At 40.6% G+C, this 16,692-nt stretch overlaps 1 protein-coding gene across 2 annotated transcripts in view; it reads left to right on the top strand.

Moving 5' to 3' along the window:
- Positions 1 to 16,692, top strand: part of cd109 (CD109 molecule) — a 35,895-nt gene that overhangs the window by 5,861 nt on the left and 13,342 nt on the right. For both annotated transcript variants that reach the window (XM_040124836.1, XM_040124837.1), the window contains exons 6-22: positions 671 to 710; positions 860 to 941; positions 1,066 to 1,159; positions 1,634 to 1,775; positions 3,108 to 3,217; positions 3,579 to 3,857; positions 5,201 to 5,302; positions 5,385 to 5,447; positions 5,991 to 6,164; positions 6,893 to 7,045; positions 8,728 to 8,817; positions 9,405 to 9,474; positions 9,580 to 9,697; positions 10,889 to 11,006; positions 11,297 to 11,410; positions 14,057 to 14,275; positions 15,707 to 15,848. In XM_040124836.1, the coding sequence (XP_039980770.1) occupies positions 671 to 710; positions 860 to 941; positions 1,066 to 1,159; positions 1,634 to 1,775; positions 3,108 to 3,217; positions 3,579 to 3,857; positions 5,201 to 5,302; positions 5,385 to 5,447; positions 5,991 to 6,164; positions 6,893 to 7,045; positions 8,728 to 8,817; positions 9,405 to 9,474; positions 9,580 to 9,697; positions 10,889 to 11,006; positions 11,297 to 11,410; positions 14,057 to 14,275; positions 15,707 to 15,848 (2,110 nt within the window). The remainder of the gene's footprint in view (positions 1 to 670; positions 711 to 859; positions 942 to 1,065; positions 1,160 to 1,633; positions 1,776 to 3,107; positions 3,218 to 3,578; positions 3,858 to 5,200; positions 5,303 to 5,384; positions 5,448 to 5,990; positions 6,165 to 6,892; positions 7,046 to 8,727; positions 8,818 to 9,404; positions 9,475 to 9,579; positions 9,698 to 10,888; positions 11,007 to 11,296; positions 11,411 to 14,056; positions 14,276 to 15,706; positions 15,849 to 16,692) is intronic.

Below are 16,692 nucleotides of genomic sequence, written 5' to 3'. Positions count from 1 at the left end.
GCTTGTGACCACAGCGTCCCACAGGTGGGACGTCGGGACAGCGGTCAACCTTAGTTTCTTTAAACCATGACTCTGAATGTTCCCTGATCATATCTACATGGTTACTATTGTTAGCGTGATGATAAATGCCCCGTAACCTTCACAAAGTCTTTATTTGAACCCAAACCTTAATGTCGTGTTTGTGCCTCAACGGGACAAAACCTCAACCGTAGCATTGTCTGATAATGCAATGGATTTATTTTGCTTTTGTTCTGGAGCGTAGTCACAAGTCAAACACACTGTTTTGTTATTTCATTTGGAGGATTTTGTTATCACAGAGAGTCGAAACAAATATCAATAACAGAGTTGAGGGTCTTAACTTTATTACAAAATGAAATATTTGATTTAGCCCCCCTTTCTCACCCCAATAATTTTAATTCGGTGCCTTAACCAGACTGAACGGGGATACTAGAGTCCCCATGGGGCTGTAATGATCATGATAAACCAGAAAACAAAACTGCTGGATGGAGGAAAAGTGGAGAGAAACTGTGCTATTCTAAGCTCCTTACCACCAGTGGGGGTGGTGGTGGTGGTGGGGACAGTTTGCACAGTTTGTCCTGAGGGTGGCGCCAGAGCCAAGGTCGCGTTGTTACTTGAGTCAAAAGGGTTTTTAATTCTGTTTCTTTTACAGGGCATTTCGAGTGGGAAGCATTTCCAAGTGGCTCATTACGGTTTGTACATATATTATGTTTGTACATTTGAGAGCTGGGACGCGTAAAACGTCCACGACAGACATGAAACCCCAGAACGCACTGTTGCATCGTTAACTTTGTCAGCATCACCCAACTCTAAAATCCGTTCACTGTGTGTCTGGTCGCAGTGCTGCCGTGGTTTAAGGTTGCGATAGATGCCCCAGATGTCATTTATCATAAGGACGCTCTGCGGGGCTCCGTCACAGCAAAGTGAGACCATTGTTTCGTTCAGTCTTCAAGCTTTGTCACTCTCATTTAAATGTCTCTATATTGATAATCTCGTGTGTGAATGAGACTGGAGGATTATTTCGCACGATTGCGTTTTCACCCTCAGGTACTTGTACGGGAAACCTGTTCGGGGACACATGAACTTAACATTCCTTCATCACTTTCATGGCATTGCAGAGGCTTACGATGAAGACGGAGAGGTATGTGATTCTATTTAAAGGTGTGATCTGAAGGCAGACTGATACACGTATTGATTATTATCTGATTACTACAAAAGTAAACATTGTCTTGTGTTTAGGATTCACAGAATGAACCCAACACACACAAGGTTTCCTGATGTAATAATAACTGCATTTACATTATCATGTTACCCACCGTACTTGGTCAGATATGTACAGTATCCTGCGCTAAAAAGATGAGCACATCAATTATTTAAGTAATTTATCAAGTTAAAGTACAAAACGTTGCTAGTCATTAGAGGATTCACTTTTTTAACATTAAGTATTTTTATGTAAGTTTTTTTTTTTTTTTTTTGGACTGTTGAGATGTAAATTTATCATCATTTTTTTACATTTTTTTGACCAACCAGTTAATCATTGAACTAATAAATATGATTAGCGGATGAACTGATGGCGAGATATATCCGTGATTACATCACCGTTACTTTGGTTTAGATTGACGGCACCGAAGACTTCGCGTTTGACGTTCCTGACTACCATCCAATGAACAAAAGGGCTCTGGAAATGGTCTTCTACGACGAATACATGAATGATGAATTCATAACCATTGTGGTTAATGTGACCGAACGCCTGACAGGTACAGTTTTTACGTCCCAACCTCACCTCCAGGTTACATTTATTCGTATGACTTTCGGCGCATTGTTTTAAAGGTTGATTTATAAATGACGGTTAGCTAAAAGTTTTAATTCACAGGATGGGTTTGCTCTATCCAGGGCTGTAGCTACCATTGAAGATACTGAGGTCATGCCCCCAGTACTCATCTGGGGAGTTTATGTGCTATAATAGAAAGCACTTACAGGTTGATTGCAGTACTGTTTAGCTTCAATATTGAATTACACTGAATATAGGCTATCAAATTACTTAATAAATAATGGATTCGGTAGTAGAACTTTATTTTTGGCAGTGTTGAAAAAGCTTGGGAACATCATTTAAGGTCTGGTCACACCCAAATTTAAAATTGAAAAATCCCTTCACTCCAAATTTAATCACTGCAACTTATGGATTTGCTCCTGGAGGCAAAGTAAATCTGCACAAATTTTTTACGTCCAACTCTGGTACACTTTGACCAGCAAATCTGCGTGAAACGGAGAGCTGGAGATTGGAAAAGCTGAAGCTCCGGTAGCTTATTTGCACCGTCCACTTTTATTAAACTGCTCCACAACAGAGACTTGACATTTACACACTGTTAAGGTACAATAGTACAAATAAGTCTGTGCGACTTATTTAAACTGTGCGAACTTAATGTCCTGGTAGCAACCAAGCTAACAGGTGGTTAGCAAGCTTGTTAGCTGAAAGAGCTTTTATCCCATCTTCAATAAAACTCCGAATGAAATGAGATGATGTATAAACATGAGCACAAATGCTGGGGGGGGGGTTAACGGCCCAGTACAAAGAAATTAGAAACTAATAGGACTGGCTAGCACGTTAGCAGTTAGCTCGCTAGGTACAGTATTCACCAAGCAGCCCTGCGAGTCGTCACTATGTTGCCAAAATTCTAGCACCACAGATTTTCCGAAGACGCGAAGTCCCTGTGCCACTTTCTGGTGGGACCAGGCCTTGAGACCTTTCATGGTGGGAAATGAAATTGGACGGTTAACTGAATAGGTTACATGCAAACAATCTACATCCTGGGACTTCCATGTTTCCTTGAGGAGTCCTGGCTCCATTCCCGCCTTTATCTCGCTGTGAAATGCGTTTGAAACAAAACAAATCATCAGTATGCAGTTTGCTCTGTTTGTACTGGGGGGTGTAAAGATCACTGTGGCCTCTAGGGGGAACTAGTGGGCCTTTTGTTTTGTTGTGTTATGTTTTGCATCACAGTTACAGTTAATTACTCTACAATGGTTTTGAATTTTAACTTGATATTTCTGTGCATCGTTGACCGTTGCGAATGCTTCTCATCTCTCAGGTCTCACATATAACAGTGTGGCAAAAGTCTCTTTGGCGAAACACAGATATAAACTTTGCTTTGATGGCTATCCCAGAATATTGAGGCCGTCGTTAAACTTCGTTGCCAGGGTAAGGAAATCAACATTTTTATGAATATACCCCAATGTTTCTACAAACCTTTTTATAAGATCATCAGGACAACACATTCAAAACTTTAGTTCAGTCTTGCCACCACAACAATACAACAGGTCATACTATTTCGGATTTATCAGGTTCATCTTCAAAATTACTTGACTCCTCAGTACTTAATGTACTGAAACACAAGGACCAGGGCCAGCTGAGCCTCTTAGCACAGACAGTCCCATGCACAATAGATTATATATCATATATTTATTATTTATATAGACTGCTGTATATTTCTAAATAAAGCATTTCATTTAAAAAGCATATTGCCAATAGTTAAAATTGAATCATTTCTTGATTTTTGCAGCTGAAAATATCTACATACAACGATCAAGCGCTGTCATTGGAGGATCAGCAAAAGATCGTTCAAGTGTCAGTGATGCAACGAAAGCAAAGTCCGTGGATTTGGGAAATGGACAAGGTGGAAGAAATGAGGCCTCGTACATCAAACACGTCAGGTCCTTCAGGAAGGCCTCCCCGTCCAGAGGAGACGCCGCCTGAAGAAATGGAGTTTCCTGTCCCCGCGGATGGAGTCATATCCCTCTATATCCAGGTCATGAATGAAACTGAAACACTCACTATTGATGTAAGTAACAAAACAGTACCTTCACACCGTAAAAATTACAAATAAATGGACCTTAAAATGTCGGCATGCAGGACATCATCACTGTTATCCCACAATGCAGTGCTCAACAGAAAACCGTGGAAGCGCTCACAGCTGGTAAAAAGTGGGAAAAATGTAATTCAGTGGATCCAGTGACAGACTAGAAAAAAATGAATAAATCCTTTAAAACAATTACCAGCTTACTGTGAACTTGTAAAAATGGTGATGCTTTATTTTGCGGGTCTGTCATTTTTGAAAGAACTGTGTAATTTGGTACTAATTATGAGGAAAACCTAGACAGTGCTCAATCGGTAAACTTCCAGTTAATCAATCCCAGTGAATTAGTTGCACAACCTAGAGCCTTTAGGCAGTGCACAGCTGAAAATACAATAACGCGAAATTTGTCAACATATGAATGGTAGATTTTCCAAATATAAATGAAGAATTACTGAATAGTAATGAATATTTACTTGGGTTTAAACTGGGCTTTTCTTCCAGTGACATTACTGTTTTTCCTTTTAATATGTACCAAATGGAATAGTAAACCTCCTTCAAATTATTCACAAAGTATGCACTTGTAAAATACCATCAACTTTTAAATTGGCAGGAGCATTACATTATAACAGTATAATTGACATTTGGCGGTGCATTTTCTCTATGATTTCCTGTGGGTACAAAATAGCGAGGAACTTTATTGTCTTCTGCCATAGTGCAGTGTTAACATTAAAACATAGTGATCATTTTATGCAATTGATATTTAATGTGCAATTTGAACACAGTGTTCATTTTGAGGCGATTTACTGAAATATGAAGTGGTTTATCATCTGCATAGAAGACCAAGAGCCACACTTGCAGATTTCCAGAGGCAAATGATGCAGATCACACCAGTTTTTGGTCGGTTAAGATCATCTTTATAAAATCCCATCCATTTTCAAACCTTTATTTATCGTAACTGATTCTCAGGTCAACTAAATGTGACCTACACAGCTGTTTTTATCCCGGAAAACGTGACTACTAGTTCAGACTCGATAGCACTAGGTACTCAATATTAAAGCACACAGGGAGAAAGGGACAACGTAAAGGTAATGTCATTGTGTTTGATCATTATGGAAAAGATATTAGAGGGCATGAAACTAAACTATTGGAAGTAAAAAAAGGGGGTTAAAGCTACACAGGTGTTAACCATGTCCAAAAACAAAATGGGATTTTCAAGTCAGCTGCAGACGTCAAAGATTTTCTGCAAGATGATTTAGTACCAGGACAGAAAACTAAAGCCTTTTTCACATATTTGTCGGGTTTTTTTTTTTTTTTTTGTTTTTTTCCAGGCTTCTTTTGAGGACAGCCAAAGCACTCTTCAGCTCTATAGAAGCTACACATCACCCAGCCACTCCTACCTTCAGATTCAGAAACCCACCAGACCTCCAGAGGTAAACGCTTGGAGAAAAAAAAGCGATTAAACATATTTTGTCTGTGGTGGGAATAAAATATCACCATTTTCTCTTCCTTCAGGTTGGTTCACCCCTCCTGCTGAACATTGAGAGGAATTTTCCAATAACTGAGATTCACTACATGGTAAGAAACTTATGATAATACTCAAAAAGCATGCTTCAATCATTTAATATATTGCATTTAATTGATATACCTTTTTTCAGTATTCCAGTGGCTTTCATATAAAGTCACAGAGTGACTTATATTAAGTTATTAAGTGAAACTATGGAATAAACATTATCTAGAATTGTGTATATATATATAGATAGATAGATAGATATATATATATATATATATATATAGATATAGATGTATGTATATGTATATATGTAATGCCAAAATTCCATTAATGCCATTATTCTCACTTTTTAATTTTATTTTCAATGTTGCACTGCTACTTGTTTGTGATGTTTTCTGTTATACTTACAATATTTTTTTATGTTTTTACACTGTGTGTGTTCAACATCTCGTGCAACGCTTTGTCCAAATGATTGGAAAACAAGGGATTTGATGCTGTAATGTAAACACGACCCTCGTTGCTATAGACCGTTTTACACCGCAAGGTGCTCTGATATATCAAACCATGCACTTTGAATAATGCCTTGCATCTGTTTTCTGTGTGTGAAGGTGAAGTCCAGAGGTCAGGTGGTTGCTGCTGGGAAAAGTTCTGGCGATCTAACTCTGGTTCCAGAGATCTCCTGGGCTCCTCTGGCCTGCATCGTCGTCTACTGTGTGCATCCTACTGGAGAGATCGTCAACGACGTGCTCCAGCTGCCCATCACACAAACTTTACAGAACCAGGTGATTTACAATTTTTTAGTCAGTGGAAAAACCAGTGAACAGAAAAGTGGAGTACAAGTTAATCAATGCTAACTAGCTTTACCGGAGTGGTCTTGTGAAATGTTTGGAAAAAGGAGCAGTTAGTGGACACGTTTGACTTTCTTAAATCACAACAGTCAGCTGCCCGGACAGCGCACGGAGCAGGAGGTGGACCGCCTCAACGAAATTACAGATCTCCAGAAAGAAAAATAGATATTTATCAATTAAGCCGTCATCTAGTTGTAACAAAAGACGTCATGCAGAGACAGAGCTCAGCTAATGACAACTTCCATGCAGTCAGAAGGGGAACACATACTTTAAGGTGGTTTTCATAGAGGTCCTCAGTTCACATATTAATTTGTAACATAAACACATTTGAACTCAGTTTACTCATCTTCTGAAGCTGACCCCTACATATTCCTTGAAGAAATCCATGCTTTTGTATGATTATGGAGTTTTTACAGCCTTACAGACTTGTTCGTCTTGAAGTTTGAACGTAACTTTGATCATATCTTAGACCAAAATGTAAGAAATTTGATACCTGTTACATTTGATACATTTCACCTCCTCAGACCAGTTTTCCGGAGGAAAATCTGATGGCCACGTTTCCCGATTTAACAGTGTACAGTGGTATAAAATTGGTGTAGGACTCTGTGTAATGTTGGCGTATTTCATGGTTGGTACGTGACTGACCAGACTGTGATCGGCAGGTGTCCCTGAGCTGGAGCAGCGCTACGAGGAAGCCAGGTGACGAGGTCACGCTGAGGGTCGCAGCGACAGAGCCTGGCTCTCTGGTCGGGATCCTGGTGGTCGACAAGGCGGCGCAGCGGACAGGATCACACAACGACATCACCAAGGAGAGGGTGAGAACATATGCCGACTGACTGCCGAGGCACGGCTGGTTCTGCAGGCTTCGACTACATGTGTGCAGAGCTGTCTGTGGTAAAATGCACATACAGCATGTTGCCATCAGTTCACAGGGACAGGTAAAGGTACTGTTCGGTTCTACAGCAAAGTCATCAGGACAACATTCACGGTAAACTGAATTGAAGCATCAACAAATACTTTACAATCTTCAGAGTCACCATTTATGAGTTGGATAGTTGTATATGAGCCACAATTATCCTAAAAATGCATTGCATTTATAGTGTTTTACTCAGAATTGCTGTCTTACTTCAGTTTCATATTGTTTTCATTTGCCCTGCACTCATTTTGGCTTAGTATGGTAAAATATGAAATTGTCATAGTTAAAAATATGTTTAACATTACTTTAACCTTCAACCCTTCTACAAGCACAACTGGTGCATCATTACAACCTCAGTGCGCACAGCCCAAAATGATTTGAAACCACAAAGCCGACTCTTAAATTTTAGTCAAAAACCCTGTTTCCAAAAACACCACAATAATTATTTATGAGCACAAACATGCCGAACACTTCTTTATAACCTTTATAACCACTTACAGTGAACTGGGGGGAAAGTCTGGGTTAATTAGACAGTGCTCCGTTGAGAACAGAAGGGGCGTGAGACTAAGTCTGCGTAGGCTGCAGATATGGAGTCTCACCAGAGTTTGATTCCCATAGCTAGTTAGTTTTCAGCCACGCCAGAAGCATGGCTCTGTGAATGGTAAAGTCCGTCAGCTGGTCCACAACTCTGGTCCAGACTTAAAAATCTCGACGACTATTTGGTGCAGATCACCATGGCGCCCAGAGGATGATCGCCGGCGACCATCATGATCTCCTTACGTTTCATCTAACGCTGCCAGCTGGTCAAAATTTGTATTTATCCAGTGAAGTATCATCAAAAATTTGATTGTCCAGTACTTCGGCTTATGACCAAATACCTGCAAAACTAATGATGTAAACTAAGATTGTGAACATGGTAAACATCATCATGATAGCATGCACAGTGACAATCATTGTGAGCATGTTAGGATGCTGATGTTAGCGATGATGTTAATCACGGGGGATCCTGCGGATGCTGTTTGTTATCGTGGGATTCGGAAACTTCTTCACTGGCTTTAAGTCATGAACTTGTTATTTATACATTTCTCAAAAACACTGAAAGTGAATCAGCTCGTTGTGTCTTCAATCTGAGCCTCAGTTAAAGAGATAAATCTGGGAGCCTTTGGTCATGTGTTCCCTGTTTTGTGGGGACCTTTGTTGGTCATATAACATGCTTTGTTGCTTACAACAGTCCCTCCTGTGATCCGTGAATACCAGACGCTCCCGTAACTCTCCAGGGTCTTCTCCAGTTTGATATTTTCCAGTAACCGTTCTCCAGCTGTATGTTCATCACCCTCACACCCATATTTTTCCTGGTATAACATCCCCTGCAGGGACACCTATGAAACCCAATCTGCTGCCCCCCCACCCCACCCCAGTATCAGTTCAGCGTGATCTAAAGCACCACGAACTGTTCTATCCCAGCTCAGTCAAACTGGTTTTAAACAACAAGTGCTCTTTTTGTGTCCCGCTTAGTGTCGCTGGTCCTTGTAGGCTGTAACAATAGCGGCTCTGGGGATGTTGTTGGTGTTGCTTTCACAGGTGCTGGAGGAGTTGAAGGAGTACAGCATTTCCATGGCTGACGCCGCCTCTGACATGTTGACAATTGGAGATCCCTACTCCGTCTTCAAGGTTAGCTTTGCTTAGCTTCAGAACATAGTCTTGATTTAAAGTGTAAAAGTAAAAACAGAGATAATAGATAGCCTGTTTTCATCAGCACTGTATGTCAATTACGGGAATAGTTCTGTGTCTTCCACGTCTTAATCTAGTCCACCGAAGTAGTGAAAAGCTATGGCCACCAGCTACTGTGTTTTCTCTGTGGCTGATTAGTTATTACAGAAGTAATGATAATAAATCAGTGTGCTTTACTCCATTATGTTTATCTGCTATGTGAATAGGCAATGGGTATTGTTAGGATTTTATCAATACCGGCATCAATACCTGTTCTGCTATTTGATGCTTGATATTTGATATTTGATACTTATCAGTAATCTAATTGAAACCCCTTCATTTTGAAATTTCTAACAAGGTGCACCAGTGTTCAGCGTCTTCTTAATTTATCTACTTTTTTTTTTTTTTTTCAAAGTAATGATGACATACCTCAGCTCAGAATGTGAAGCTTCAGTCATGTAGATCTGGCCTGTGGCCATAGAGGCTGTTGAAGGTATCGGACGTATCTGGAGCGAAACGCGTTTCATGTCTTCCTCGTCTTTGCGCAGACATGTGATCTTGTGGTGTTGACTGATGCCAGTTCACACATGATGGAACATCCGCCGAGGCCTGTATTTCGTAAGTTTTAAAAATAAACGTTACTCGAGAGCTTGCCCTCACTTAACTGTTATGACTTTTGTGACTATGCAAAGCTAACATATCTGACGCTGATCTTCTAAACAGCAGGGGAGGAAATATATCCCCTGTCCCAGACAGACGGTCCACATATACATCAACAACAGGAGCCACGAGAGCGCCGGAACTTTCCAGAGACCTGGATATGGGCGGATACTAACACAGGGTGAAGCTTCAGGAAAAATAAACGAGTACAATGTTCAGCCTCTTGCTGAATTAGAATCGGCCATGTTTGGCAAGAAACTTTGTGTCTGACATCCACAAAACCCTCACACCGTAACAACATGTCCTATTGACAGGGTACATTAACTCTATGATAAAGTAAACTTTATGATTTGTTGGTGGAGAGGGTTTCGTTCATTGGCCGCACTTTGAGTGGAGATTCAGGGGTGTCCATCTCGTTGTAAGGGAGGAATATTGATCGTCTATGTAGCTAGTGGAAAAGCACGAACGTAGTGTCAGGTCACTGATATGGTAGTGTGACCCATTACCAGACGCCCCTACTTTTGTGCATAAGCCAGACAATAATGTGCCTAAAATAAAAAGGTCTTCGATCCTTCTGATTACAGTCATTGCAGGCATAACGCTGGTCCCCTTCGCAAGGTAACTCTTCAAGTTGCACAGAGAAAAAGTCGGAATGAGTAGAAGAGATACTGAGCCAAAGTTAGAGAGACACAAACATGGTAGAAAATTGCATAAAAAAATGGAATATAAGATTTGTAGTAGGACTTTTTGTACGGAAAATACTTTGGAGCCACAAGTCTGTACCAGTTCTGTGTCAAAAGCTGCTGTAGTGATGTGGGTATCCTAAAATGCTTAGCACAGATAGAAACAGGGGACTCAGAGCTTTCAAACAATGTATAATTTGTCACGATTGAGTAAAGACTGAGTCAAATACAAACCAAAAAACGCCTGAAGTAGAGCTACCAAGGCCAAAACGTCTCATAGCTGAGGCCAGATGAACTACAGAATGCATCTGTGTGCAGATAATAAAAGCGGCAATGAGGTTTAATTTCCACTCATAAAATTTGTGTTTGTTTTAACCTTCAAGCCAATTTGCACATTTGCAGAGTCTAAAGCTGAAATTATACAGTAAAAGAATGGCATATTTCAGTTGATCGCAATTGCACTAAGACTAAACTGTTCAAAAAATACAAAGAAACTAAAAGTACACTGTAGGATGAAGCTCAGTTACAGCGCTTCTTCGTGGTTGCCATTGTGAAAATATGGATTAACCTGCAAACCTAACGTACGTTTCATATGAGGTATATACAGTAGCTGTTGTATCCTAATTTTTTACCATGGTTTTATACGAACACCCATGGTAAAACATCACCTTTTCTTATCTTAATCGCAGTGATTCAGACACAGCAGAGGTAACGCTGACTGTACCAGACAGCATCACAACCTGGACAGCCACCGCCTTTGTCATGTCTGAGAACCTGGGTCTGGGCATCGTGGAGAGGCCTGCAGAGGTGTTTGTCATTTTGCCGACTTCCCTTAAAAGACAGAATAATTGTCCCAAAAACATGTGGAGAAACCCTCCTTTATGTATTTCTTGTCTATTCTTTTTAATTTATTGCTTTGAAATTTGAATTATTCATTCAGTCTGTCTCTCCTTGGATTTAAAACACCTTTTAACCCTTTGAATTCTTGTACTAGACAAAAGCAAATTAAGGACCTATTTTATTAGACTTATTATTTGGTATTAGCGCTTCTTTCCTGTCAGTATTAACAAGACAATTTCCATGTGTCGTTCCTGCAGCTCACAGTGTTCCAGGATTTCTTCCTGTCCTTGAACCTGCCGGCCCACGTCGTCCGAGGAGAGGAGCTGCTGCTGGAGATCATTCTGTTCAACTACCTCCCGCAGGACCTGGCGGTCAGTCTGTCGCTCCTCACAGGGCTGGGCCGGATGACCGTGCAAAAAGCAAACGGGAGATTCAGAGAATTAGGATTCCTGAGTCCTGAGAATGACAAATAAAAAACCTTTAACATTGCGTGGCTGACAGCTACAGGTTTCAGCAAAAGACTTTATCAGGGTCGTAGGGGAAACACACACCATCTTGTTTGAGCATCCAAATTTGTACTTTATCATCTATACGGTAAAGTGCTTTTGAAAATTCCACAGTGAGACGAGTAGATGTTGAGACACCTCCTACAAACACAACTTTTAGAACAGAGGAGCAATATCAGTGGATTCATTAAACCCAGGTTACCATGTTGTTTTAAAGGTGGAAATCCAAAAACTTTCCCACAGAAGTAATTTCTTGACTCTGTGTCTCCGTTTAATGGACTGAGGGATGACGCCCATGCCCCAGCTCCTCCGCTGCTTTGGTTTAAGAGAACCGGGGATATTCCCATGCATAGTTTCACAATGTTTGGAACGATTCCTCGTTGCCATGCCCCAGAGGACCAATTGAGGTAGAGCTACTGGATGGTGAGGGAAGAGAGGCTGGCTATAAAAGGGAAATAATAAAAACTGAAGAGAAATGTGAGGAGCCTTTGGGGATTATACCCCATCGTGACGTTATCATTTCTGTTCGGGGCAGTCACGCCATGAACCATGGAGGAGTATCCCCCAGCGGAGTCTAGACAGTCTGGTGGTGGTTAGCGGAGACCAGTGGCTGAATACTTGGATCGATGTGATGGATCTCTCCATTTATTTACTCTCTCTAAATAAATAAAGAGAGTAGTAAAGAGATTAAATATAGTCCTCCTTTCTGAGGTTAACTACTTGATTTTCGGATCGGTCATTTCGGTGGCGCTACATTTTATCATTTGCATACACGTTATAGGCACCAGACTAAACGAAATTATATTGACAATAACACCTCCCCCCAAAAACCACATCCCCAGCAACCCTGACAAACAACACCAATAATTACACACAACATGCCCAGTCAGTGCTCTGCAACCAAGACAAATGCAAGACGAGAAAACACCCTAATGTGATACAGAGCGCGAAAAGGAGAGCGTTCAGATCAAATAGCCCCGAAAATAAACGGCACCGCACCACCAAATAAATAAATAAATATCCTATTCTGCAATTCCCTTCATTTCAGATTTGATATATAAGGATAATTTAACAGGCGGTTGGTTGTTCCTGCAAACAGGGTACTCTATTTCCAATCCACTATGGTAAGCGATTTCCGAAAGAACTCCATATTTGACTAAATTTCCCTTCGCTGCCACTAAGGACTGCCAACAACCTCTCCAGAGGAAGATTGCTAAATGTATTTTAAATGCAGGGGGCTCAGACTCGACCCATTTCCGTTATATGTATTTCTTTTCAAGCAACAGAAGTTTTCCCGGAGTTTTAAATTCAAATTCCTCCAGGTCTAATGTCGCTTTCTAAACATTAAGGAGGCGAAAGGAGGGATGAACCTTTACCCTCGCACAATGATGTAATTTAGGGACAAGAGCAAAAAACAATGTATATAGAAGGCAGCGTTAAATTTGCATTTTGTGCACACCAGAGAGACCTGGGTATTGAATTTGCTTAAAACTGAAAGTGTGATTTGGGAGTCTGTGTCTGTGTTCCATGTAGCCGATGACAGATAAATACAAGAAGAATTAATTGGGTTTATGGCTTTATTCCAATTATCCTCATTCAGATTTCCAATTTCAGAGTCTCTCTTCTACACTGATCTGGTCTTTTCAACAGTGTCCGTAGCAAGGGTGCACAGGATTTTATGCATTTTGAAAAGGAATTCCTCTATATTGTGTAAAGAAGTCATTTCGCTCAAATCTGGAAATGTACTGCTTTGAAGAAAGGCCCGAAAATGTGAGATGAAGGTATTCACCATATCGTCTGAATCTGACAAAATGACGTTAAACTATTTTCACGTATCAAATCATCAACAATCCTGATCCATTGTGGGGATTAATAAAAGCTCGTGTCAGTTTCTGACTGTGGTGCTGTAGTTCACTCACACGGTTTAACTGGAGTTCAAGTTGTTGAGCTGTAGCAGGTCTGGGGTTACTGCCAACGACAATAGACAACGCCCACTGTTAATCCAGTGTTTTGAAAATGTAGGTCACTGTGAACATAACAGGCAGAATGTGAGTGATGTCGGATTTCCCAGACCACGAGCTTTACCGTGTCTGATTTAAACCAGTCTGTTGACTCTAACAGCGCGATATATGTCACTGTGTACCAGCTGCAGAATGCAGCGGGTGTTTGTGTACTGGTGACTGTTGTGAACTAAATGTGGTTCACGGGGTTAGTGGGGTTGTGTAAGGCGTCAGGTCGCGATAATCTAAAGTAGCATCAGTGGTTTTAACATCTTCTGCTGTTACCTCTGAAGATATGATACGAACAGGACCCGGGCACTGTTTAATCTTTAAATCCTTCAACGCATAAAAGCTAAATAAAAGATCCCATCGAACCCTCAGAGAGCTATTGGTCTTATAATTATTTTTGTAATTTGATATTTGGTTACAACATGCATCTTTTGTTTCCTCCCACACTCTTTGTATTTTGTTTAACGTGATCTGGGTGGTTTCTCCCCGTCTTTGTTGTCAGGTCACGGTGATCGTAGCGGAGAGTGACACCTTCGAGTTCGTCTTCCCGGACAATGAGGAGCTCTCCACGCCCAGTGTTCGTCAGGTGTCTGTGGGGAGCGACAGCGGGACGGCCGTCCTCATTCCCATCAAGCCCCTGGTCCTCGGAGAGATCCCCATCTCCGTGAAAGCCATGTCGTCTGCGGCGTCCGACTTCGTCCGGAGGACGGTGCTCGTCAAGGTGCGGTGAGAAAGGCGCACGGGGGAAAGGCAATAAATAATGTGCTTGCAATGGAGAAGTTGCAAAAATACAACAATGAAAGCAAATTAGGTACATCTGGAGATACAACACAAAAACCAGACCGAAGTGGATTAGCTTAGCTTAGCATAAAGACTGGAAGCAGAGGTAAACATCTAGCCTGGCTTTGCACCATATGCACCTTTCAGCACCTCTAAAGCTCACTGATTGACAAGTAGCATCTGGTTTTTGTTTTTTTAAATCCACGCAAACACCAACGTGTTAAAACAACACCTTTGTGTTTAATGGGGAGTTATTTGCCGCAACTACTGTCTGATATGAGAGTGGTATCAATCTTCTTGTCTAACTTTCCGCAAGAAAAGCAAAGAAATAAACGTTTCACAAGGTGGCGAACTGTTACTTTAAGGCCACAGTTTTTGTCTCAATTTGTATTACAATATTTAGCTTTTAAAACTGCTGGAGTTTAACAGTTATAAATGTACCTGAATGTGTGATATAAGAATACAAGAAAAAATTTAAAATTAAAAAAAATGTATTTAATTGCAGACAAGCTATCAAGCTACTTTTTTTTTTTTTTTTTTTTACACAGCAAAACCATGACACAGAAAATCTTTGCATTTGCATCTGCAGAGCCTGGTGCAATACCTCGAGCATTTGACCAAATTATATGTTTCTACAAACAAGACTATTTCTGTGTGGAATCTCAATTTGTGTGGCAAAATAATCCACATTCAGACGTCCACATATTAGCATTTTTGTGGCTTTCAGCTGCTTCTCGTGGCCTCTGATTGTTCAGGTCTCTTCCCGTGACCTAAGCGTGGAACATTGGTGACTCAATGTTGATCATGTTTCAGGGAAACTGAATCTATGATCAATAACAGAACCAAAAACTCCAACAACTTAATTTCCCTTCTCATATTGTTTAATTTTGATATATTGTCTGAGTCCTGATAAAAGTTATGAAAAATGTTTCAGTTTATTCTTTCCCAACATGTTAATCATCTTGTGGCCCCCCAGATTTAATCGAGTTGGTCCTGAGCACCCGGTTAGGAACCACTGGATTAGTGTTTCGCATTGATATGATTTAATATTTCTATTAAATCTGACGCTTTTAACTGAAAGTGAAACAGCCTGTGAAGAGAGAAGTCAGAGGTTCAGCATCTTGCTCAACAAAACTTCATTGCCAGTGAGATTGGAACCTGTCAGATCGTGTTTATCAGAGCGTCCGTCAAACTGCCACGGCTCCAAAACAAAGAAAAGAAACACTCCTAATGAAATCAAACCTCATCTGCTGCTCCGCTGTAACCCAACAAATCTTGATCTTGTTTTACAGCTCTGGCCTTCCCAGAAATATTACTCAGCATGTTTGTTTGTGTGCTGCGTGTTCATTTTTCACGGCTGTTGGTTCTGCAGGCCGAAGGACTCGAGCAGTCGTTCTCCGCCTCGCTGCTGTTTGAGGTTTCTCCATCGCAGCCCAGTCTTTCCAGACGCGTCGCGTTCACCTTCCCGGCAGATGTCGTTGAGGGCAGCGAGAGAGCTTCAGTGACAGTCGTTGGTATGTAAACACGCCGAGGAAAAACCTTGAGTCACAACCCTGCCGTGGAACCGATCCAGGCTCAGATCATCTGAGGTCGGATTTCTGTAAAACAACGGAACAAAAGAAAACTATCGATTCCTAACTAAAAAGTATATACAAAAAAACAAACACATGTTCCAAGATTCAGCTTATTTTTCCTATGATCCGATAAACTACGGGCCCCTGGATTTGTACCTGCCCCCTTTGTTTATTGTAGATTAAGTACCTCCAAAATTAAAATTGTGTATGTATGACATGTATATTACCGTGAGGGCTGCAAAATTTCTTAATGAAATTTTAGATCATCAAGTCCAAATTTATTGTCATCTGCATAGAAAACCATCGGGAATCTATACAATAAAAGTTCTTCTACCGAGGAATTTTTAATTTAAAACACAAAAAATCCAAAATTTAGCAAGAAAAAGTGTCTGCAGTCGTGTTAGCAGCTCCCTGAAGCTGTACTTAGGCTTCCAGCTAAATGTTAATGTCTGACTTAAATTTAAGACTGTATATAACTGTATATAACAATAATTCCTAATGGTTCCCTTAATTAATCAACAAACACAACCTGGACCTGGATAAGCAGCAGAAAATTGATGAGTGAATGGATTACAGAATAAACAATTAATAAAATAACCAATATATTTTACATAAGGTCAGAGGTCTGGAACAATAATAATTTCAGCAAGTTTTGCTAAAGTCACGTACAAAAACATTTTGTAACTAACACTGCTGCCTATGGCAGGGTAGAAAATTCTTCGTAAAACAAATGTAATACTTTTGAAGGCATTTTATAAAGGAACCTGAAATCAAGTCTTTTTAA

This window comes from Xiphias gladius, chromosome 4, assembly GCF_016859285.1.
Source record: "Xiphias gladius isolate SHS-SW01 ecotype Sanya breed wild chromosome 4, ASM1685928v1, whole genome shotgun sequence".
In the NCBI taxonomy this organism is placed as follows: domain Eukaryota; kingdom Metazoa; phylum Chordata; class Actinopteri; order Istiophoriformes; family Xiphiidae; genus Xiphias; species Xiphias gladius.
This window is presented reverse-complemented; position numbering and strand designations above follow the sequence as displayed.